Raw genomic sequence first — 22,109 nt, forward strand, 5'->3', positions numbered from 1 at the left:
ATGGATGTTTTATCTGTACTGTCTCTTAAATTTAGATTGGAACATGGACATATGTATTTCACAAGGACATTTTTCTTTGTGGTAGGAAATCTTCCTTTCTCAAAGGAAAGCTTTCTCAAAGCTAAAAACAATCAGGAAGCAGATATCCCTTGTGCAAGCTACTCAAGATCCATCAACACAACCTTAATTAAGGTTGATTAGGCACCATAGGTAAAAACTGACTCACATATTTTCCATATTTCCCTCCTTGTTTGCTGAAGGGAGGTTGCCTGATGTCACTGGCTCTGTCCAGGCAGACAGACTTTCATGCATGACTCTGCAACAGTCCCTGGTGTATAACTCAGGAGCTGGGCCAAATCCTTTCTGCTTCATTCTTCTTCTATTACTCTGTGTGTATGTACAGCAAAAGGGATAGAAAGGTCAGGCAGGGTCAAACTAATTCTTGATCCTGATGAAGACCAAATGCTTTCTTTGAAAACACTTGCCTGTTGTCATTTAAAATTTTGCAAGTTGGTATAAGAATTTAATAAACCATGTTATGGGAAATACACTTTATTTGGGTTTTTTGTTTGGTTGTGGTTTTTTTTATGGAACATAACAGTGCCTGTAAGGGAGTCTTTCATTATAAAAGACAACAGTTTCCTGGTTTGCTTTACATTCCAATATATAACTTGGTATACTTTATTCTTCTATATTAATATTTATCAGCCCTTTGGCACTGAAGCTTCCACTGTGGCCCACTGCCAGAAATGTAATGCATGTCATAGAATCCCAGATTCCAGCGTTCAAGAGGTTGCATCAGAAGAGAGTCCTGGTTACTTTAATGTATTTCCAAAGGGATTCTGACAGGAATAGGGAACATTAACATAACAGTTAGGAATCAATTACATAGCTTTGCGGAGGGGAACAAAAGGAACAGATATTTCCTCCAGGGACTCGTTACAAAGTTACACTGTGAAATTATTCCTCAGCCTTGATTTATTTTTTTTTTCCTACTGTGAATCTTTTTCATGTATTTGTGGGTTTTGGAAGACAGTGTGCAACTATCAAACTAATGATTTTTTTCAGTTCCGTAATACAAAGGGTATCTTGTAGATCTTCCTTTGGTAGGAAAATTGTGACAACAAAAATTGAAAATTTACTACCAATTATCTGTCACTCTTTTTTTTCCCAAAAAGATGAATGTACGTCCAAGTCTGTGCCTCTTTAGAACTGTGGCCTAAAGCTATGGAAATCGGCACTTGTATATACCAACTTGAAATACAAAGTTTCTGTGATTTACGTCAACTGGAGATCAAACCTTACAATAATTCCCACATTTAGGGAATGGAGGAGTTCATTGATCAGCCATCAGGAAGAAAGAGAAATTGTATATTCCTCCTATCTTACAGTATTATTATTGCTGTTGCACTGGTTACAAATGGTATGACATGTTTATGAACTGGGCCAATAAAATTCTCACTGTAAAACTTTCCTGATTCATGAATAAACAATAAGATCTCTAAGTAAAGTAGAAGTGCTTTTGCAAAAAATAATTTCATTTTTCCTGTGTGAACTGTAAGTCAGGTTAACTGAACAATAGGCTCTTCCTTAGAAAAATTAAGGTCTTTAAACTGGAAACCATGGCATCACTGATTGCTTTTACACCCTTCTGTGTTGGATTGGGAGTCATTTATCCCTTAACCCACTATAAAGTTTTTAGGAGCTAATAAGAGTGTAAGCACTGGCCTCTGTTATGTATTTATGTAACGTGGTCATCAGTTCACTGTCTGAACTGCAGTTTTTAGTATGCATGCGTATATACAGTTTTCTTCATACTGAGATTTGAAGGCCACTTTTTTTTGCAATGATTAAAAGTTTGTGATGTACTAGGGCAGTCATTGGCAAGTTTTAACAACATCCTGACAGCTTTTTAATTGGGTGAAATGGAGAAAAATCTAGTGGATCTAACTAAAGAACATACAGCTCTAAACCCTGTTTTATTTTTTTAAACACCTGTCTTTAATCTGAATAACTATCATCTGCTTGCATGAGAATGTAATAAATGTGTGATTTACTTTCACTTTAATGTTTTATTATTTTTAAAGTGATTTTTAAAGTGCCTGGCAAACCACGAGCTTTCTATTCTTAAAGGAGTAGCTGTCCTTGAAGCATGAGTGCTTCTCCCCTTTTACAGTGTCAGCAACCTGGAATAAGATTCAGGAACCTCAAAGGTTGCTGGTTGCTCCTTTACCAAATGCTGGTGCTGTTAGCTAGAGCAGAGTATCCTTGTCGTGCAGAAGGGCACTGTGGACAGTGTCTGAAGCTGGACTCTATGGTATTGGATTTTTGCACTCTTCACCAAGAGCGTGGGTAAGACTTAATGTGGAATTACTGTTCACCCATGAAATGGCTCTCAGACTCAAGTGTGTACTTGAGTAATATTTTAAAGAATATTACTTAAGGGAAAACTTCCTCATTCTCCAAAATATGAAATGCTGTCGTTCAGTTGGCTAATAAACAGCATTATCTTTAACTTTGAAATTTGCTCCAACATAAATGTAACGTCTTATTATCTATCTGTACTCTTCATGCCTTTACTTTGTTTCTATGATTAATCTCATCCAAGTCTCCATTTCTTCTTAATTTGACGTAATTTCATTCAGTTTTGTACACTCCAGTAGTTTTGTAGACTCCAATGTTGCTGCCTAATTTCTCCTAGGTACTATTAATACCACTTCAAAATCCAGAGAATGACCGTAAAAAGGGTGGCTACAACTTAGTGGTGTAAAATGTCAGTTTGAGAAGTTACTTTCCTTACCTCAATATCAAAAAGGATCCAATAGGCCCTTGTGAGTTATCTAGAGAACTGCTGTCGCTCTGGAAGACACAAGCTATGTCTTTCTGCTGAAATTAAAGTTAACCAGTTCTAAATATAGCTTAGATTCCAGACTGTAAACACTAAAATGAAATTCAAGTTCCAAAAATTTCATCATCAAGAAAAGCTGTGTTTTTAAGTTAAGCTGATTTTGTTTTAACTTCTGTTACTCTGACATTTGCTGTTAGCTGCTCTTTGGCATTGCTCAAAACCTTTTTGTTGCTTGTTACTCTTAGAATTCCACAGGAACATAAATATGTTGGATTCCTTTTTTTTTTTTTTTTCCTGTCTCTGTGTCCCTGGATGTTATCTGAGGTTGCAGCTTGCAGTTCATAAATACCAGACTGTTGTGATCCTATTCTTCCTCATGGCTCATCCACTTGAAGATCCAATTCAGATACTCTATCTTTGTTATAAACAGCTGTAGATTTGATGCAGTCTGGCTGGTTGAAGCTCTCTCTGCTCCCTCTGGTTCTCTATGTGTAGTCACTGGATATAAAAGGTCCTTCTTCAGCTTCCAGAAAAACCTGACATACGTGGTTGTTAAGACACTATGCCTGTCACTGGTATCTGAAGTGTTTACATTGATGTTTGTGAATACAGTTGTCCCACAAACTTCCATTCCCATGGAGGAAACACAGCCTAGATAAACATTAGCATTTAAAGGAAAGGTTGAATGAGCAAGTTGAAAATAATGTGATGTTTTATCAGTTAGATTCTTCAGGGTTGTGCACTGTCCAAGCTCTGAACTTGGAAATGTCTTAAGTGCACAGCCAAATAGCTCTGAAATGTATGTCTAAAATTTTGCACATACAGCTTGTATTTTGGCTCAACAGAGAAAACAATCCAGAACAGCTGTTAACGTGTGGAAGGCATTCATATGCAGACTGGAAATAATGTCTGAAGATGACCTACTCTATTTGTGCTTTTTCTTACTCTGCACTAGGTCCATTCTTCCCAAGTACATATGTCTTTTCTTGTATCACTTCGTAACAGGGCATCGTGTCAGGCTGGTAGACTGACATGATTACAGTCAGCCAAAGGATCATATACCAGTTCAGAAGTATGGCATCAGAGAGCATATTCAAACAAATTTCAGTTTTTCATGTTTTCTGAATGTTTTCTTATCCCTCTTTTAATCCTGATTTGGCTTGTGAAAAGGCAACATGAGAAGTCATTTTGACAGTTGGCATGAAGTGACAATTGTATGATCTGAGAGAGCATATACATTGTGGTAATTTGGCCTGAGGAAGGAGGATGGTCCAGAGGTTTGACTGTTAGCTTGCAACTTATGTCGCCTGTAGCCAAATTTTCTCTGTAGTTTTAAGTGAGTCATTTAACCTTCCTTGATCTCACTTCCCAACAGTAAAACCTAATTCCCACAATGCAAAGGTGCAGTAAGGGTAAGTAGTTACCCACTGTGGCAAAAACTAGTTCAATTTAATGAAGGATTTTGATCGCTCAGCTTTTTGCCTTTCCCTAGAACTAGGAGAAAGAACAAATGTTTATTGAATAGTTTTGATCATTCAAAATTTCCTTGTTCCCTTAATCAGAGGGAAAGTCAAAATGTTGACACTTTCTGCAAAGGGAAATGCTTTTTGAATCTCAGCTTTGGAAACAATCCATATATCAGACTGTTCCAAACATCCAAAGCTCAGACAGCTCTTGGGCCTGCAAGCTCTGAGGCACTCAGCTTGGCTGCCTGCTCCAGGCTCATGGAGCCAATAAGCTCTGGAGACTCTGGCTCTGATGTAATTAAAATGACTTATTTGAACTCAGGCTCCCGATAGCCTGTCAAGCAAGTTGTTGAGAAGATGGGCAAGCTGGCAGGAACTCAAATAGGCTTAGATTTTTTTAAAGTGCCTGGTAAACTAGATTCTATTGGATATTTTTTTTTTTTCAGGGCAATATTTTGATAATGACATCATTTTTATGGAACACTCAGATTTAGATGAGTAGGAAAATTCCAAGAAAACAAAATCCATTACTGTTTTGCTGAATAGATCTGTTCACAAGTCAATGGGATATCATGTTTGTGTGGCTATACATGTGTTAGGTAGAAATATTGTTCCCTAGAACTGTCTTTGGGAAACCTGGAAAGTTGCATTCCAGTGATTCTCAGCCAGTAGAATGCATATGTCATGTTTCTTTGTAGAGCTTGGTGTGAAGATGCCCCAAACTTAAGTACAGAAGATGTTTCTGAAAGATCTGCTGTGTTATGCAAAGCTCAGCCCTACCACTTATACCATGGATAAATTTGAGTTTTTAAAATGCAGGATTTGTCAACCTTTTTTACTATTACTTCCTAACTAAACTCGTTTGTCTGAGTTAATTTAAAACTAGTACCACTACCAAATACTTCAGAACCCATATTGTCAGAAAATAAGCTGCTTTTTTGTTGTTTTTACATTTTGGTAACTATTTGGAAACTATTTCTTATAGCTACAGTAAAGAAGGATGTTTAAAACTTCCTCACTGTACTTCACGCAGTTTCAGCTGTAGTGGGATTCTCTATTTCTCTTTCCTTTCATTCAAGGTGTACTCACTATTCTCAATGCCATTTGCTGTTCAGCAGTTACTCAGAGCCAAAGAGGCTGGCAGAAGTCTGTTGTATTCAGTGTCTGAGCTGTAATCGCTTCCCATTTCATAGAAGACTCTGCATAAAACAGGAATATTTTCATCTGCTCTGTACCAGAAGTTCTGAATGATACATTTCCTCAAATTGTTATCTTTTGAGCATGTCAGCGAGCATGTGGGAGTTAGGCTGAATGAGAAGTGGGATGGGCTAGATGCATTAAGCTGCTGCAGGTACTTTTCTCTATTCCTGTTTCATGGCAGGAGATTTCTAGGGATGGCATGCGGAACAGCTTCATGGTTGGATCATGGCCACATAGAAAGTGTCTCTTTCCTGCACCTTTATCACACTACTACCCAATGGAGATCCTCAAGCTGGTTGTGGGATCTGAGGATTGAATTTGTCGTGCCGATTTCGATTTTTATCTTATATAAACCCATATATTTTCACAATATTCCAGAAAATCACTTTTAAGTGCAATTACTACTTTATGCAGTCCAAGGCAGCAAAATCAAGTGATGTAGATAATTAGCATTGCTTTTTTTTTGTAAAAGAGTAGCTGGGGTTCCTAGGGTATAATAGATTGATTAAATTATTAGCATATGAATGTTCTTGCACTGACATTGTAGGTTGTTGGGTTTTTGTAAGAGGAGGGTCACAAGCTCAGTGTTGTTTTGAAGAGTCATTGGAGGAGAAAGCAGTTATTAGTTTTATGTCCTATGAAAATGTAAGATGGGAAATAGCTGCCTTAATGTTTTCTATTGTTAAAGAACTATTGGAAAAAATATGACACTCTCTGCAGAGGACAGATGATAGATGACAATTTTACATTTAAAAACCATTGTGTGAATTTGAATGGCATTAAATGTTATTTAGTTGTTGAATTACAAGAGAGGTGGTTTACATAGCTGCTCTGAATAGTAAATTCACAAGATGCTCTGAAAACTTCATAATGGGACCCAGCTTTGCAAACCATTAAGTGCTGTGCAGTTACACTGAAAATAGTAAAACCCTATGCTTCCAACTTTTTAAAAAGAGAATATTTAGTTTTCCTTGGGAAACCAGTATAAGCATGAAAGAGGAAATTTACCCTGGGATTTCTTCCACACTGTGAAGATGACATGCATGCATGCAATAGTCATCATCAGTGTTGCACAGTCTTTAATCACTTGCCTGCAGAATGCATTCCTGTTTAGGAAAAACCTTAACTGACTCTTCAGACAGGACTTCCCCTGCCTGTCTTTGCATGTATCTGTAAAGCCAAATGAAGGTGCGATTACAGCCCAAGTAAATGACTGTTATATGACTGTAATGCTCTGATGAGCTGGCTCCAGAGTGTCTGTAAGCATGCTGATTTCTGGTACTGCCCATCTTTTGCTCAAGTAGTTGCTTCACAGACAACCACAGTGTTGGCAGCAGGTAGCCCATTCAGTCATGCCTGGCAACATACTTGAACTTCTAGCCTCCCTCATGATACTCCAATTTTTCTGTGGCTAAGTCCGTGTTGCTGGCGTGCCGCTACTTTTACAGTTACAAGCCAGTCATTTTTATTTTGAAATAAGCCTTACCTGACAGTGACCATGTTAGTGGGAAAAGTTATGTTTGTGTGGTGGCTTGGCTTAGAGGATGGAAACAGCTCTGAGGAAGCCAGACTGATTGCAGATGTCTGGGTGGTTACCTGCACTTCCCAGAACTTTGTAAGTAAGTCTCCTAATAAAAAGCCAGCTTTATTTTACAAACATTGGTTCTTTTCTGTCACTACCCAATATGTTATTTCTCAAAAACATGTATCACTGGGAAGAAAAGCTGGCTATGATTCTATACTCTCATTTTATTCCATAAAGATGTTTAATATTCACACGTGTTTAAGTGTGTATTCAATAGTTACAGTCTCAAAATCAGTTTTCCTGTGTCATCTGAGACCATTTACTCCACACTACCTTTCACTGAAAAAAAGATGCTTGCAGAAGTTTCCTTGCACAGTTAGAGACATTTTTTATGATTCTTTAAAAACTGGATATTATAGTCTTATTTTGGCAGATGCTGTGCTAAAATGATGAAGTTATAATGGTGAGACAGTCAGCCTTGAGAACATCTTGATGAATTAAACATGCTGCAGCTGCAGAGTTTGCTTTAGATGTCTGCAATAATGACTGGATTAAAGCTAAAGTAAACATAAAGATCCAAAGTTTATAATATTGATTTCCAGCGTGATCAGTTGTTCACACAATCATTACTACAATTAAACACTGAGTCATTGTAAACAGATGCACATACTTTTGTTTTATGTTCCAGTTCTTCTTACTTTCTCTCAGGAAAGTGGAAACGAAATTGCATGTGTGATTTAGGGGATTTGTTCTTTCTGCACCTGGTCTTTTTATTAAAAAAATTAAGAATTAAAATAATCTACTTTTCTTACTTCTTGGTAAATTAAAAAATGATTATGCCTTTTCTTCCAAAGTGTGCTTCTCTCCAGTGTTCTCTTAGCATTTTAAATATTTCACATATAGCATATGATTGTGCATTTTTACAAAGTCTGTGTGTAATTCGTGTATATATTTTATCTAAATTTAATTCCTTTGTAATAGCAAGCTGTACATCTAGCACAAAGATAAATGTACCTAATTGTTGTTTCCTTTGCTTGGTGTGTTTTCTGAACAGTTCAGTGAAACCTGTATTGCTAATGAAAAGAGAGAGCTCTCAAAATGTGTAAGTGCAGATCCAGAATATTTTGACTATACTTTTTATTTGTTTTAATTTCTAGGACAGTACAAAGCCAACCATTTTCAAGTGTTTTAATTCAATTATTCAATCAATATGCTTGGGTAAGTTATTGAATGTGAGGCAGGTAACATAGTCTCAGATTTTCTGTTAAAAGAAAAAAGAAATGGATTGAGAAGAAGCTAGGTAGAGAGGAAGCTGGAAAAGGAAAGAGCCAAGGGCCAGAGAGGAAAATGGTGTATGGAGAATGGGAAGTCTGTGCTGGATGTACAGATTTGATAAGGAAGTGATGGGGAATGGAAAGGGTATATTTGATAAGCAGCTGCATTGTGGAAAAGAATCTGTGTTGGTTGAAGAGACTGAGCTGAAAAGGGGTATGAAAAAAGAATGACTGGGGAGAGTGGAAGTTTGATGGCCTAAACAATGAATTAAATTCATCAGGCTAATGCTCTAAGCTGGCAACAAGAAATGGGAAAAATTTCAGTTGCCCCAAATAACTGAGTAAGCCATGCTTATCTCACTTTTCTCTGGCTATGGCATGAGTGGAGCCTGAAGTTGCATTAGAAATCTGAGGGGAGAGGTCAAGGCTACAATTTAGTATAGGGAAGGAGGGAAGAGAGTGAGCTAGAACAGATACAGATTGTAAAAGCTCAACTTGCTGAGACTGATTGGTCCCATATTGGCCTGCAACTCAAGATTGTTGTCAGTGCTGTCAGCAAATATTTGTTAGCCCTGTGGCATAGTATATCTCTGTTTAGTGAAAGAAGCCCGCGTATGTTACAGCAATTGAAGGAAGCAGTATTTCTTTGAAGAAAAAGGAAGTAAATATGCATAGACATAGGAAAACTGAATTAAGGTTAAAATACAATCAACCACATTCTGGGATTTCTTAAATTGCAGGTCTTTGATTTTGCAATCTCAACAATGTTCTTTTGAAAGTAGTTTGTTTGTAATAATCCCATATGAATTACACTCAACTGTGTTTCCTAAAATCCAGGATTCTGCATTTTTCTTGTTTCATCCATTCATATGAAGCTTTATAAAGAAAAATACAATAAGCCAACTTAACAGTATTTGACAAGCTAAAGCTACTGTAAATAACATAGACTTAAAGCAAAACAGAAGTATAGCTAAAGTGGAAAAGGAAGTAATCCCTGTTATTATTTTTAAGGACTTTGCGATAAGGGACAGATTGTCAGAGAACTACAGGGAGCAATAAGTTTTTGTTCTGTTTTTGTTTACAACAATGTTCTATTTAACATATTAGAATTTTTGCCTGGGTTGTCAGATAGGAAATTTCAAATTTCTCTTCACTTTGTGTGCCCAAAATTGAAAATATATTCCTATGGTCTGGATGGTAATACATGATACTCTATTTATTGTGGAATGTTTTTATTTATTAAAATTGTAAGAGGAGATTGGATGCATAATTATGTAGTGTTGTGCAACAAAGTACACACATCTGTAATTTTAAACAGAGAATAGTTCGATTTTATGCACAGCATGGTCTTGTTTACAAACTAAATTTTAGCACATAAAAGGTGCTCATTCAGTTATCAGATAATATTAATGTTTTTTAACATTTTATCTTTCAAAGTGTCGGCTATTCAGCATTGGTCTCGTTCTCTTTCATCTCTTTCATCAAAGCTACAAAGTGAGTAGGTTGCATATAGAAAGCCTGAAGATACCTTGTTACTCCGTGATATGAAATAGTTAATAGGACAAGTGCTTAGACTGCCCTATTGTTAGTCTGATTATTCTATTTTACTCATTGAATCTACTTTTTATTGTTCAGAAATTTAATATGAATAAACCTTTAACTAGAGCTAGAGAATAGTTGTAAGAGAAACATTCAAGTATGGTATTTCTGATTAAAAGCACAGGACATGTCTGATGGTAAAATGAAATGAAAATTTATGATTCTGGCTTCTATTACCTTCAAAAATTATTCATGCCCAGAATTATTAGAATAAATTCCACTGCACTATTTTGCATCAATACCATCACACATGATTTTGCCTGAGAGTATTGAGTCAATGGGTAATGCTTGTAATACTGCTTTTTCAATTGTGGTTTGTTATAATGTCATTTCAAAGAGTAATTTTTTTTTTCTCTGATTTATTTATCATCTTATTTGTGGCTGGATTAGGAACAGATTAGTTTTTATTTTAAAGCAGGCATGGTGATGTGAATATTACTACAGAAAATACCAGTTAAACATGAAAATTACATTTGGAGATAATATAATGTCAGAGGCATTTCAGGCTATTTGCTACTGAAAACCATTATGATATCACCAAAGGGAAAATGCACAGTGTCTACACAGTGCTGTGGAATATTATTATTGAACTTGATGAAATACTTCACATTTTCTAGCACAATTAGTACTTCAGCATTTATGTTCTATAATTATAATGAAATTGTTTCTACTGTTGATAGTCTCATTCATAAACATAACATAAATATTTAGCAAAATGTCTAATTACAAGCAAAGCAAAAATCACCAATACCCCAGTCTTAAACCAAAACCTCTCTCTCAAAAAAAAAAAAACAAAACACCAAACCCCAAACCAAATCCAAACAAGAGAAGACTGGAAAAAACAAGGAAGGAAAAACACCTGAAAGTTGTTAGTCATATTGTTTAGGAAAGTACTAGAAGATAGGTGCTCAGATATTATAGCAATCCGCAAAAAGTAAAAAATGTGTGTTGACAATAATGAAGATAAGTACTACTCAGAGTAAAATAAACTAATGGGTAATTACTACACAGTTCCTTAGGGCTTGATTCTGTCATGTTTTTTCACCAAGCAGTGTCTTATTCTGAGAATGTTGTCTGACTGACTAATGATAGAATAAGATGCTGTCCCTCTTGGGCCAGTGGTATGAGTATCAGGACCTTGGAGAAGTTTCACTTTTCCATGTTACTTTCTGAAAGCTTTCATACTACACAAGATAATAATTGAATACAATTATTTGGAACCTCTTATATAATGACAGGATTGTGGGCATTTTTATCTGAAAATTGCTTTACTTAGGCTTTTTTTTTTATTCCTCTATTTCCTCCCCTCCCTCTCCATAAAATCATTTAGCTTGCTGTGAAAGTTACTGATTACAGTGATTCTGGTTAGCACTTTGTCTACCCTAATGAGTCAGCTAATGATTTCAGAGAAGTAGTCACCATTTTATGGATTGATGTTACATTGTATTGCCATACTTTCATTGTAGATTGAAGGTACTGATACTCGTATCGTTCAATGTATTGCAGGAATTTATGGATCTTCCATAACACTTTCTCTACAGTTGCTTCACACAATTTGGGTCTGTAACTGGTGTAAAATTGCAAAGCTATTTGCTATACTGAAGCTCTGAGCGGATTTATGTTTTCTGCCAAAGATGTACAACGTTCATTCTTGTAAAGTTAACAGTAGCATAGAGAAGGAAGTGAAAATAGCTGGATTCCTGATGAGTGTTTGCAAAGATTGCTTTTGTCTTGGTCATTACAACTCAGTAAAGAGGGAGTGGAGCTGATTGCAATGCTGAAGGTAGGCTGCATGGCAGAACATGACAGACCTGAATGATAGGTGGAAATCCTGGTGCAGGGGCTGCACTTGTTTATCAATGGCCATAAATACATGGATTGAGGAGGTGTGCATCCAACTGTTGAAAGAAAATAGAATTGTAGTCCCTGTGGGTAAACATTGATATGGTCAAATTCTGCTACTGAAGTCAATAATTTTTAAGTGTTGATGACAGCACTGGGCTCCTGTTAGTTATTTTAGTAAAAATCTGTATATACTACCATGTGTATTCATTTTTGACATATAGCATATAAAATAAAATTGCAACCAACTGTTTTGTTTAGGGTGATGCTCAATGACTCAAATTCTACATAGTAAGAGTAGAAAATAGCATGGAGCTAGATGTTTAGGGAAGATTTTAAAGAAATATACTTGAGAAAAGCTAGCTTTCACTCACATGTCTTGTATTATTATAAATCATACTAATCAAGTAATGTTGCTTGTCTTTAGTAAATTCAAAATAGACACAAGCACATGATAATAACCTCAGCAAAATGCTTCTTTTGTTTGAAATCTCTTCTTTTCTACTGCTATGGAGAGTTATCATGCATTTTCTCATAGGTTTCTTCAAACCTTGTGGCTTATACATTTGGAGCTATTAGCTTACCCAGTTAATGCACAAGCTCTGTCTGCAAGAAATCACTCCAGAAAGTGATTGCTTTAGATAATGGGGCAGGTGGGAATATCTTTGTGCGAAGAAACAAATTTTAAACAGGAAGTGATTGAAACATTTTAAGTTTGCAACATCCTTCCTCACCTTCCCTTGGAGCTGCTATTTTTCCTGAGTCACTTTGCAGGCACTACCTGCACCTTCCTCTCTGAGAGACCCACTCTCTCAGAAATCCATTAAGATAAAACAAAAACAGGTTAGTGTTTTTTATTCAATCTGTTGCAGGGCTTTGTTAAGACCTAGACTATTAGGTCTTAATCTAGACTCTTGCTTTTCCCTCACCTTCTCTTTCTGTTACTTTCTATTCTATGTGCCCTTTTGTTCTTGCTTTTTGGCTGGCTGGTGGTTGGAGTAAATTTTTATGGTTCTGTAAGTTTTGGTTGGAGTAAAATGTTCTGACTCATTTTATTAGAGATTTTAGTCTGAACTTACATCTACCTGAAAAAAAACAATTCAGAAACATCTGAACTAAAATTCCACTGAAAATTTCTTTCCACTATTTTCTTCAGTTTTACCTCCCTGACTTGTTGTATGTGTTGCACTCATTCTCCGTATGAAAGTGCTGAACTGCAGAAGCTCACCAGTGTGTTCAGTATTGTAAGAAGTGTTAGGACAGGAGGCACCATTAGGAGGTCATGTCAAGTCAGTCATTCAGTAACACTCTCCTCCATCCTGGTTTTTTTTTTGTCTTTTGCTAGTCTGTTACTGACATCCTTCATTTTGTCCTTCTGTCCTCCTTTATTTTTTGCTTATTTTTAGAAAATGTTACTAGCACCTCCATATTAGATTCCAGGATAAACCTAATTGAATTTGATGGGAATCAAGAATATAATCCACTCAAAGTGTTTATTTTGGGACTTGCAGTAACTTAACTGTCAATAAATAGAGTGTCCAACTAGCTATGCCATGGAGTGAATTTGGATAATTTTTCATCAGTCAGTCTGTGTAATCTGATTACCTCTCTGCTGAGTGACCTTTCTGAGAGGAGATGTAAGCATGTAGCTGAAACAGGACATATGTTCTCCCTGTCTGTCTTTTCTTCTCTTGGGGTTTTCTGACTCAGTTCCTTTGACAGTGGTCCTTGTACTTGTCACATCCAAGAATTCTTAGACATCTGCATTCAGCGCACTCAGTGGTTGGCCTCGGAACTCAACTTTTTGCTTGAAAAATATGCTTTCCTTGCCAGAGATTGAGTTTTCTGTGACCTCAATGTTTTCAAGTTTTCTTTCAGTTGTGAGATAATGGAGATGATAATGGAGGTGAACTTGTATGATTTCATAAGGCTTGTTTGCTAAGGTTCACCAGAAATCCAGAGAGCTCACTGTAGTAAAATGAAAAAGCCTGTAGCATTGGACTGTCTTTAATCTTGCACTGAGAACATACTATTCTCCCCTTAATGAATTTGTGTACTGTCAGTCAGAGGAACATTTAACTCTTGAAAATAAGAAGCAACTGGAATTATATTGGTATAAACCATTAGGTGTGTGCCTAAGGACTTTGAATTCCAGTTGACAAAACCCATGCAGCAGAATTGAATTATTGAATCATATGAATTTCTTCATATAAAGTTCAGCATGCTTTTCTAATATATATTTTTTTTTTTTACAAAATTTTAACAGCTAAGATAACAACATATTGTTTGCTTTCTGGCCTCTTTGTTCCCTCTGTTTTTATTACCTTTCAGGCAGATCTCATTTCTGTTTTTAAAGAATTTTTGTAGTGCAAGCCCCAAAACTCTTTTCCTTGCAATTCTGATCATACAATAAATGAAAATGTGACTAGTTCAAGCTTTCAAATATCTGTTTATTTCTTTTCTCCTCAGTATTTTGTGGGTTAGAAGAAGCTGCTTGAGGCTATTGTCACATACTACATTTAATAATCATATATCAAGAAAGAATTTTATGTACTGCAGCTACATTTTTAGAAAAAATTCACCAATGGTTGTTTTAGCAAGCATAGAAGTTTTCCCATAAAAGTGATGGTTGTTTGCACCTATTCCAATTTATTTGTTTTATTTCTAGTTATTGTTATTTCTAACATTTTCACAGATGAGAAATAATTTAATGCTATACCCATTTATTGTCAGGATCTTGCTCTGAACTCAGTAAAATATGAGCAGCGAGTACGGAAGATAGCTGTGGTAAATCTAAGAAGTGCGGGAAATGTTACAACAAAAAGACTTCAATGTATTGTTTTGTGGACATATGGTTGTGCAGTCATTTTTGATGAAACAATCAGATTCCCTCGTTAGCGGAATACCTTCAGCATAGTATGCAGGAGTTTAGGTCGGTATAATCAGAAAGTCATAAAATAATGAAATACATACCTACATTGTAAAGTATACATCATAAAAGGCTGACTTATTAAAAGTAGCATCTTCCTAAAAGTTTTTGTAGTACTGGTGCAACCTGTGTGCAGTGGTGGTGCATCAACACTTGTTCTAGCAAAAATGGCCCAGTGGCAGAGAGCAGATAGGGTAACACTTAGGTCAGGTGAGCATACATGCACATTCCCACTGCTAATGGTGTGGAAAGTACTTGCTATTTGATGGATTACTTATGTTTCTGCCTTCACAATTCTTTCTGTAAGCTCATTTTATTGACTTAATTAACAGCTATTTATATTTTTTACAGGGTACAAATGTTATTTGAGCAAATGGGCTCAGAGAAAAAGGGAGTGTGAGCCATTTAATAGCTTTGCACTTTTAATCTAATAAGCCATTGTAGTGTATTCTGTCAATTGTAGGTCTTTGGTGTTATGGTGCACTGCTTCACTGAATGCAGCGGCCTTTCATATCTAAAGAAGGGCTTTCAGATCTTGGAAGATATTACAGGCAATGTAAGTAGCATCATCTCTGGTTTAGTCCCAAATATCTTTAATTAAAAATCTTTAATTGACTTGGCATAAGTGCTGACATGTGAAGATGTCACTAAAGAGACAAATACAAGTGTAAGATAAATTTAAGGTGCACTGTGGTATCTTTTACTACAGTTGATTAAACAAGTCCTGTTGTTACCATCATTCATCTACAATTGACCTTACCCACAAAACTTATTTTTAGAATGGACTCTGTCCAAGCACAATGAACAGTTAAGTTCCAATTTTGTAAATGACAGTCTGTCCTCTTCTTTTCTGTTGTTCATTTATCATTGTCATGCTTACTGCCTCTGTAATAATTCCAGACGTGCAAAGTGATGGGAGTTTAGACTGCTTGGTATTTATCATTCAGCATACTGGAAATACTACAAAGTTAGATATGATCATATTGCCATTATATCTCCATTTTAAAAATTTTAAAAAGGAAAGCAAGTATTTAGGTAATTAAACTGTTGTGAATAGGTGTCACGTGTGAAACACAATATAAAAACTAGTGAGAGAAGATTAAAATTAAAATTAAATGAGAAAATCCCTAAATACCCTATTTTATAGCATGCAACATCATCAGGGTACAGAGAAAAGGTTAGAATAAATGTATATGATAATAACATTCCCAGATACTTGTCTAGAAGCAAAGTTGTATCAAACAGTTGTAATTTGTTAACAAGATACTGTTGGCAATATTCTGTGTCCTCCTCCCCCAATTTATTTGATGAAACAGTGTGTCAGAAGGAATCCAGACAGACCTTAATGATTATGGCCCTTCAGGGTCTTTTGCAAAAGGAGGGGGTGTGCCTCCTACACAATGTCATAGTTTTCCAAAGGATAATGAAATCCACTGGAGTATGACTGCATTCTTTCTGAATTACAGCTGTAGAGCAAATAAAAGTCAGCACTATGAAAAGAGTAGGAAAAATGTGATATGGAAGGAAATTCTTTGGTCTTTGAAAGGGCATGATTTTGCTATGACTTATTCAAGAATAAATGCTCAAATAATGTATAGAGCAGAGTTGGGCCAGTAGTCAACTAAGAAACTTCATAGTTAATGCTAGTTTCTCAGCTAATACCAAGGATGATAAGGATTTAAAGAAAGAAATTAATCAAATTTCCACCATGTGTCTCATCTTCAGAACAGTGGATTGCACATGTACATATGTTGTACATACAAACCTGGAGTACTTCTCTCTCCAGCAGATTCTGCTGGTTCAGGACCATTAAATCCCATTTCATCAGTGATGCTGACTATGTGGTCGTACTGGCTTTTATTTTTAGGTACTTGTATTCAAACTATCTTCCTAAATTCATCTTGGGATGAGGAAAATAGGACTGGGATGCCATGGTGGCAGGCTGAGAGTTATTTATAATATTACTCAGTTATAATAGATTGCTCGGTTTGGTATTTTGCAACACATTGTTATTACCAAGTTATTTGGTAACAAACAGTAGGATATCAGTCTACTTGGAATCTGATTATGTGTGCGCTTTTCAAGCAGGCTGAGTTAATATTGATGGAGAGCATGAGCAGACTTCATTTCAGAAGCTTGGTGTACGCAAAGCTGGCAGAGCAGTTGCAGGCAGTGCAACAGCTTCTATGTCTTCTGAGCGAGCAACCTCAGCAAAGTATTGTTTAGTTCAATGCAGTGTCAGGAGGTTGCTATCACTGCAGTATTTTTCCTTCCTGACCAGACAGTGGAAAGGAAGATGGATGGCCACTGTAGAGGCAAGTGTGGGCTGTGTGTCTAAGAAGTATAGTTTCATTTCAACAGCCTAAAGAATTTATTGAGGCTCACTGGAAGTATATGTTGCTTAATACATGAACAGTGCATATCCACTGGCCTAAATTTTCATATAATAGCAAGATTCTTTGTGTTATCAAAATCAAGAACTTGTGCACAGTAATTTCTAGTAATCTCTGATTTGTTGGGATATTTTCTTCTATGTCTTTACTGGACAAATTGCTAACCGTATTTTAAGGTTTCCTATCTTGATGCATTGGGTCAACCTACTTACATTGAATTAATCAAAAAGTATGTTAAAGAGACACATGAAGGTACTCCAAAAATGGAAGAGAAAAAGGGGTCTGAGGTACTTTCCAGTGCATTCAACTTTTTCTGATTATTTAATGACAGATATACAAAATCAGTAAAATCAGTATTTGCCTCCTAAAAGAGACATGTGCTGTTGACCAATGCTGATTTATATAACTAAAACTAGAATTCTACTTTATTGGGTAGTGGTTTTGTTTTGCTGGCTTCATCATATTAAAATGTGAGATGAAAACAAGTGACAATAGTAGTATAACATCTGTTTGAACTTTGGCAGTGCTAGTTAGGATATCATCAAGCAGTGCTAGCTCTGTGCCTTCACTCTCTGCTTCTCTTTCATCAAAAGTATTATTGATCATTAATGCCAAAATGAAAAATAAGAGGTAGCAGTTCACATAAGAAAACATTTGGATGGCAGCTGTTCTACATTAGGTGTAGTTAATGGTCATGTTTGCAACCACAAATGAAATATTTACATCCACTGAAATAACAGAATTGATTAAATGGGATAAGAGCAGAGTGATACCAGCTGCTCTAGAGCATTGTGTTTTGTAAGTTTGATTGATGTTGATTGGTCATGTCTTGGATCTGCTGAATATTAGTAAGAAGCTGAAAAAAAATCACAACTAGGCAAGCGGTTCATTACTTCTCTTGAGCAAAAAGAAAATAAAAAAGGAAGAAAGAACAGCAGTGAATGCAATAATAAAATTTGCATCACTGTATAAGCTCTGCATAGATTGACAAAGACAGAAAATCATAGGTTATGATTAACATTAATAACACTTACATTGCTAAAGCAGTTGGCAGATATCAGCTAGAGATTCATTTAGAAACATGGCTTTTAGCTACTGAGAATGGTATTCAGCATCAGATACTTTGTATTAGAAATTTTCCCTGTCAAGCAAATGAAATGAGTTTTGCTTGCAGAAAAACATAAAGTGACAGAAAAAAGAAATGGGATGCAATTTGGGGTCCCAGAGATATGAAGGTCTTCTATTAAAGAGTATCTATAACATCTGTCTACAAGTATAAGATCTTTTTTCTTGTTTCATTTTTTTGCAGTAATGTACATGTATGGATTGCCCTCTCTTGTTCTTAGCAATAGTAAAAGAAAAAAAAATCCAATTCCCTAAAATCTTGTCCTCCCAGGACATACTCTAGGAACAAAATACCCCCACTATTGTTACCTGATGGGCAGTTATCAATGTCTTCTTTCCTTTTCTTTTATTCTGTTCAATATCTTCTTTTCTACCATTTTTTCTACTCCTGTCTATATGAAAAAGGATCAACTTTCCCCTGGTCAGTGTTTTTTGTAGGTTCCTTTTATTCCAGAATCTGACATTTGAACTTCCTAGGAAAAAGGAACATTATATGTCTATGCTTTATAAGCAATCTTTGCTATTGCAGACACAACTTTGAACTGTCAGTTCATTATGGGTTTGTGAGTTTTCAGTTTTCCATGCTCCAGCAATGCTCTGAAGTTGTCTGGGGCACTGTCCCCGACTCTAAATATTCGTATGCTGAGATCTTCATGGTGGAGGATAAAATACCTTGGAATACTGGAGGCTGTTTTTACACCGTAGGTGTCAAAGCAAAAAGACATACCGTGTTTGTCCTGATTTGATTTAAAAAAAAAAGTCCCTGAAGCACTTGACCAAATTATTCACTCAAATTTCTGTTATGGTGTGTTTGAATATGAAAATTGTCTTATATAAGTGGAATTCATTATCAGAAAGTGAGAACAACTTCATATACCTTGTTAAGTACTTTCAATGTGCGCTCTAGTAACAAATCTCTGATCCATGTGGAATGTATCACTGCCTGAAATCAATGCCTTTACAGTACAGCTTAATACAATGTCTACTGACCTCAGTGTGAAAGACTTCATTTCAGTGGCTTTGGTTTGGGTAAAGTGTGCAAACTGGGGGAATATAAATACCAAAGAGTTAACATGATAAGCAGGTAGCGTCTGAGTATGGCAAGGCACTATTTGTGAAGACTGCACTGTACATATTGATACAGGACATTACGGAATTTTAAAAGTTACTTTCTGATTTTGTAATGTATTTTTATTAATAACACAGAACACATTACTTCATGTTTCTATAATTACCACTGACTCTAATTATTTGCCTATTAACATTGGGTTTGTCTAAATAAAGATGAACTATCTCCAAATAAAATAGTGAAAATGTTCCATATTACTTCACTGTATAGCAATTATTTGCTAAGAAAGAGAAATAATTTAGTAACTTTGGATGGTTTCAAGAGGATATCAGCCAGAACTGCTCTTAAATACCTACTTCGCTAGTTGAGAACTCTAGAAGAGCAGAATAGGAATCTCGTCTTTTGTCCTTTCTGTCCTCCCAAGCTCAAGGGAACACTGATGGCCTCTGGCTCTATCCACTCAGGAACATCTAACCTCTAGCATCCAATTTAGTCTTCCTAACCTTTCTAGCACAGTTAAACTGGCTTTCATTCTACTTTGTGGCATTGAAAAATAGGTGTTAGGAAAGCTGCAAGCTTGAGTACTCTGGCTGTTGGAGCTGAACAGTGTCAATGAAAGATGTGCCTTTTCTGTAGGGCTGGACTTAGAACTTCAAATTTCAAATACCTCTACAATGAAATGGAAACAAGTTTCTGATTTGGTTGAATCCCTGATAAAGTTTGAGCCCAGCTGAAAATTAATGTTACATTTCACTTTAGTGGTTCAATTCTTCATTACGCCTTCGCAAAACTGTGGCTCTTGACAGGACTGAGATATGAATCAGGTACAGGAAAGAATGGGACCGATGGAGAATAACAATAAGCCAGTGGGTACCAACTGATGAGGTGAATTTTACTGATAATGCACAAGCATATTTCAGGGGCAGCATGAGGCTGCCCTGGGCTCTGTGGTTTTGCTTATTCTTTCTGGCTCAGTGTTCTTTCTGCTTTCCTTCCATAGATGCAGCAGCTTAGACAGCGTTATGTAGGCTTTACATACTCTGGTGCCATACTGCTTGGCCAAGCTGCATCCCCATCTTTCCTACCAGTGTTGATCATCTTCTCTGCTGGCTGATAATTAACAGGGAGGTTGAAAGGAGAAAGAATGAAGTGTCAGTAACCTGAAGCAGGATCTACCTGTTCCAGTAATTGGCCTGCCTGCTGCTTTCTGAGTCCCTTGAGTTGTGTGATCTCAATAGGAGTAAGAGACATGGAAGCATCATCCAGATCAGGAAGTGAAGGAGAGAATGCAGAGGAAAAAGAAGGAAAAGTTATGAATTTCCGGTGCCAGAAGTTGTTCCATCGTACCATGGGCCTGCTCTGATCTTGTTATGGACTCCTTTTCCTGACCCACTCCCATGGGTATACTGGACAGCATAGCCCTCCTAGAGGCACTGCTTGGCAGCTGAAAAAGCAGAGGTGGTGGCACAAACATGTTCCTAAACTTCCTGGTATTCAGAGATTTTCCTGACTGAGTGGAATTCATCACTGGGTAGTTCTCTAGACAGCATCTCCCCTTTCACAGTAGAAAATAAATCTAAAATATTATGAAACCTTAACCCTGAAGTTTTCATGATACTGGTTGAGACAACTTCAAATGATTCAGGAATTGCTGAAATATTAAGTATTCTTTTTCAATAGAAATGAGTTCTTTCTTGCTTACAAACTTCTTTAAGTGGTGAGGTTTCACTGTTTTAATATTCATCTACCTTAACAGCTTTTTTATGTTGTACTTCAGTGCTGAAAGGAATGCATAAGGCTGTGAACTTTACTATATCAGTCATCTTACGGAAGGTAGGCTTGTTGGTGATTCCTGTGCAAGAATGCTATCCTGTATTATCAGAATTGAAGATATGAAAAAAACCCCTGTTTTTTACTGTAAAACATTCATTAGGAGTGTGTGTGTATATATATAAAAAAGCAAGCTCCAATTTTGTTGATCCTTCGTTTTCAGCTTGCTTTTCTAGATGGACTATTTTGTCTTTTCAGATAAGCCTTCTGTAAGTATTAGAAATTTGGAAAGCATTGATGCTTTTAATGCTTGGCTATACATAATCAGTGTAACCATTGAATCAGTTTGAATGCATTTATAGAGAACATTAATGCATTAATTTAAAAAACATTGATGATTTTATTAAGAAAGTCAAGCTATTGACCCTCATGGAAGGGAAATGTAGGTTTTATTTGAATTCTAGTCCTAATACTTCTGCACAGAGTCTTGAAAAAGTAAATCAAAACAGAGTTGTAAAGTAGTCATTAGAACTGAAAGCATCAAGCAGCGTTAGAATTATTTTTTAACTTGCTTTCACATTTCAAGGTCAGCACACTGGTGAAGACAGTGTATTCTGTAGAGGATACAATGGGTAGAACTGCCAGAAATCAACTCCTTTTAAAGAGCAAAAAACATCAATAGAAATTTCATTCTAACACCCTTATTGACTTCCTTTTTTTTGTAATTTTTTCACAGAGGATCTTTCTCAAAGCTGGAAGCGAGGAAGAAATCTTTGCACATCTTGGCTTGGATTATGTTGAACCATGGGAAAGGAATGCTTAAAATGATTTGCCAGCGTACATTCATCAGTGGACAGCAATGGTCTTTCTGCCTATCTTGCGCTCTGATTTAGAGAGAGATAGATAATATGCGTCTCTATGACAACTAAAATTTTTTAAATATATATTAGTTAGAAGCCATTATACACGCTGATGTTCCTAGAAAAGAAGAGTTTAAGTTCTTCCGAATCCTTTCCAATCTTCTCTGTTTTAGTTTTTGAAGTTTCTACATTGGAGTGACAAGGTAGAG

The 22,109-nt window shown here is 36.2% G+C and overlaps 1 protein-coding gene across 1 annotated transcript in view; it reads left to right on the forward strand.

Annotated features, from left to right (window-relative positions):
- The window catches only part of DNTT (DNA nucleotidylexotransferase), a gene marked incomplete at its 5' end in the record, with an annotated part of 81,324 nt that extends 59,461 nt beyond the window's left edge, over window positions 1-21,863 (forward strand). Inside the window, one exon of the mRNA XM_009695499.1 lies at window positions 21,777-21,863. Coding sequence (XP_009693801.1) covers window positions 21,777-21,863 — 87 coding nt within the window. The remainder of the gene's footprint in view (window positions 1-21,776) is intronic.
- Window positions 21,864-22,109: the final 246 nt, after the last annotated feature.

This window comes from Cariama cristata, unplaced genomic scaffold (assembly GCF_000690535.1).
Source record: "Cariama cristata isolate BGI_N322 unplaced genomic scaffold, ASM69053v1 scaffold3702, whole genome shotgun sequence".
Classification (NCBI taxonomy): Eukaryota; Metazoa; Chordata; class Aves; order Cariamiformes; family Cariamidae; genus Cariama; species Cariama cristata.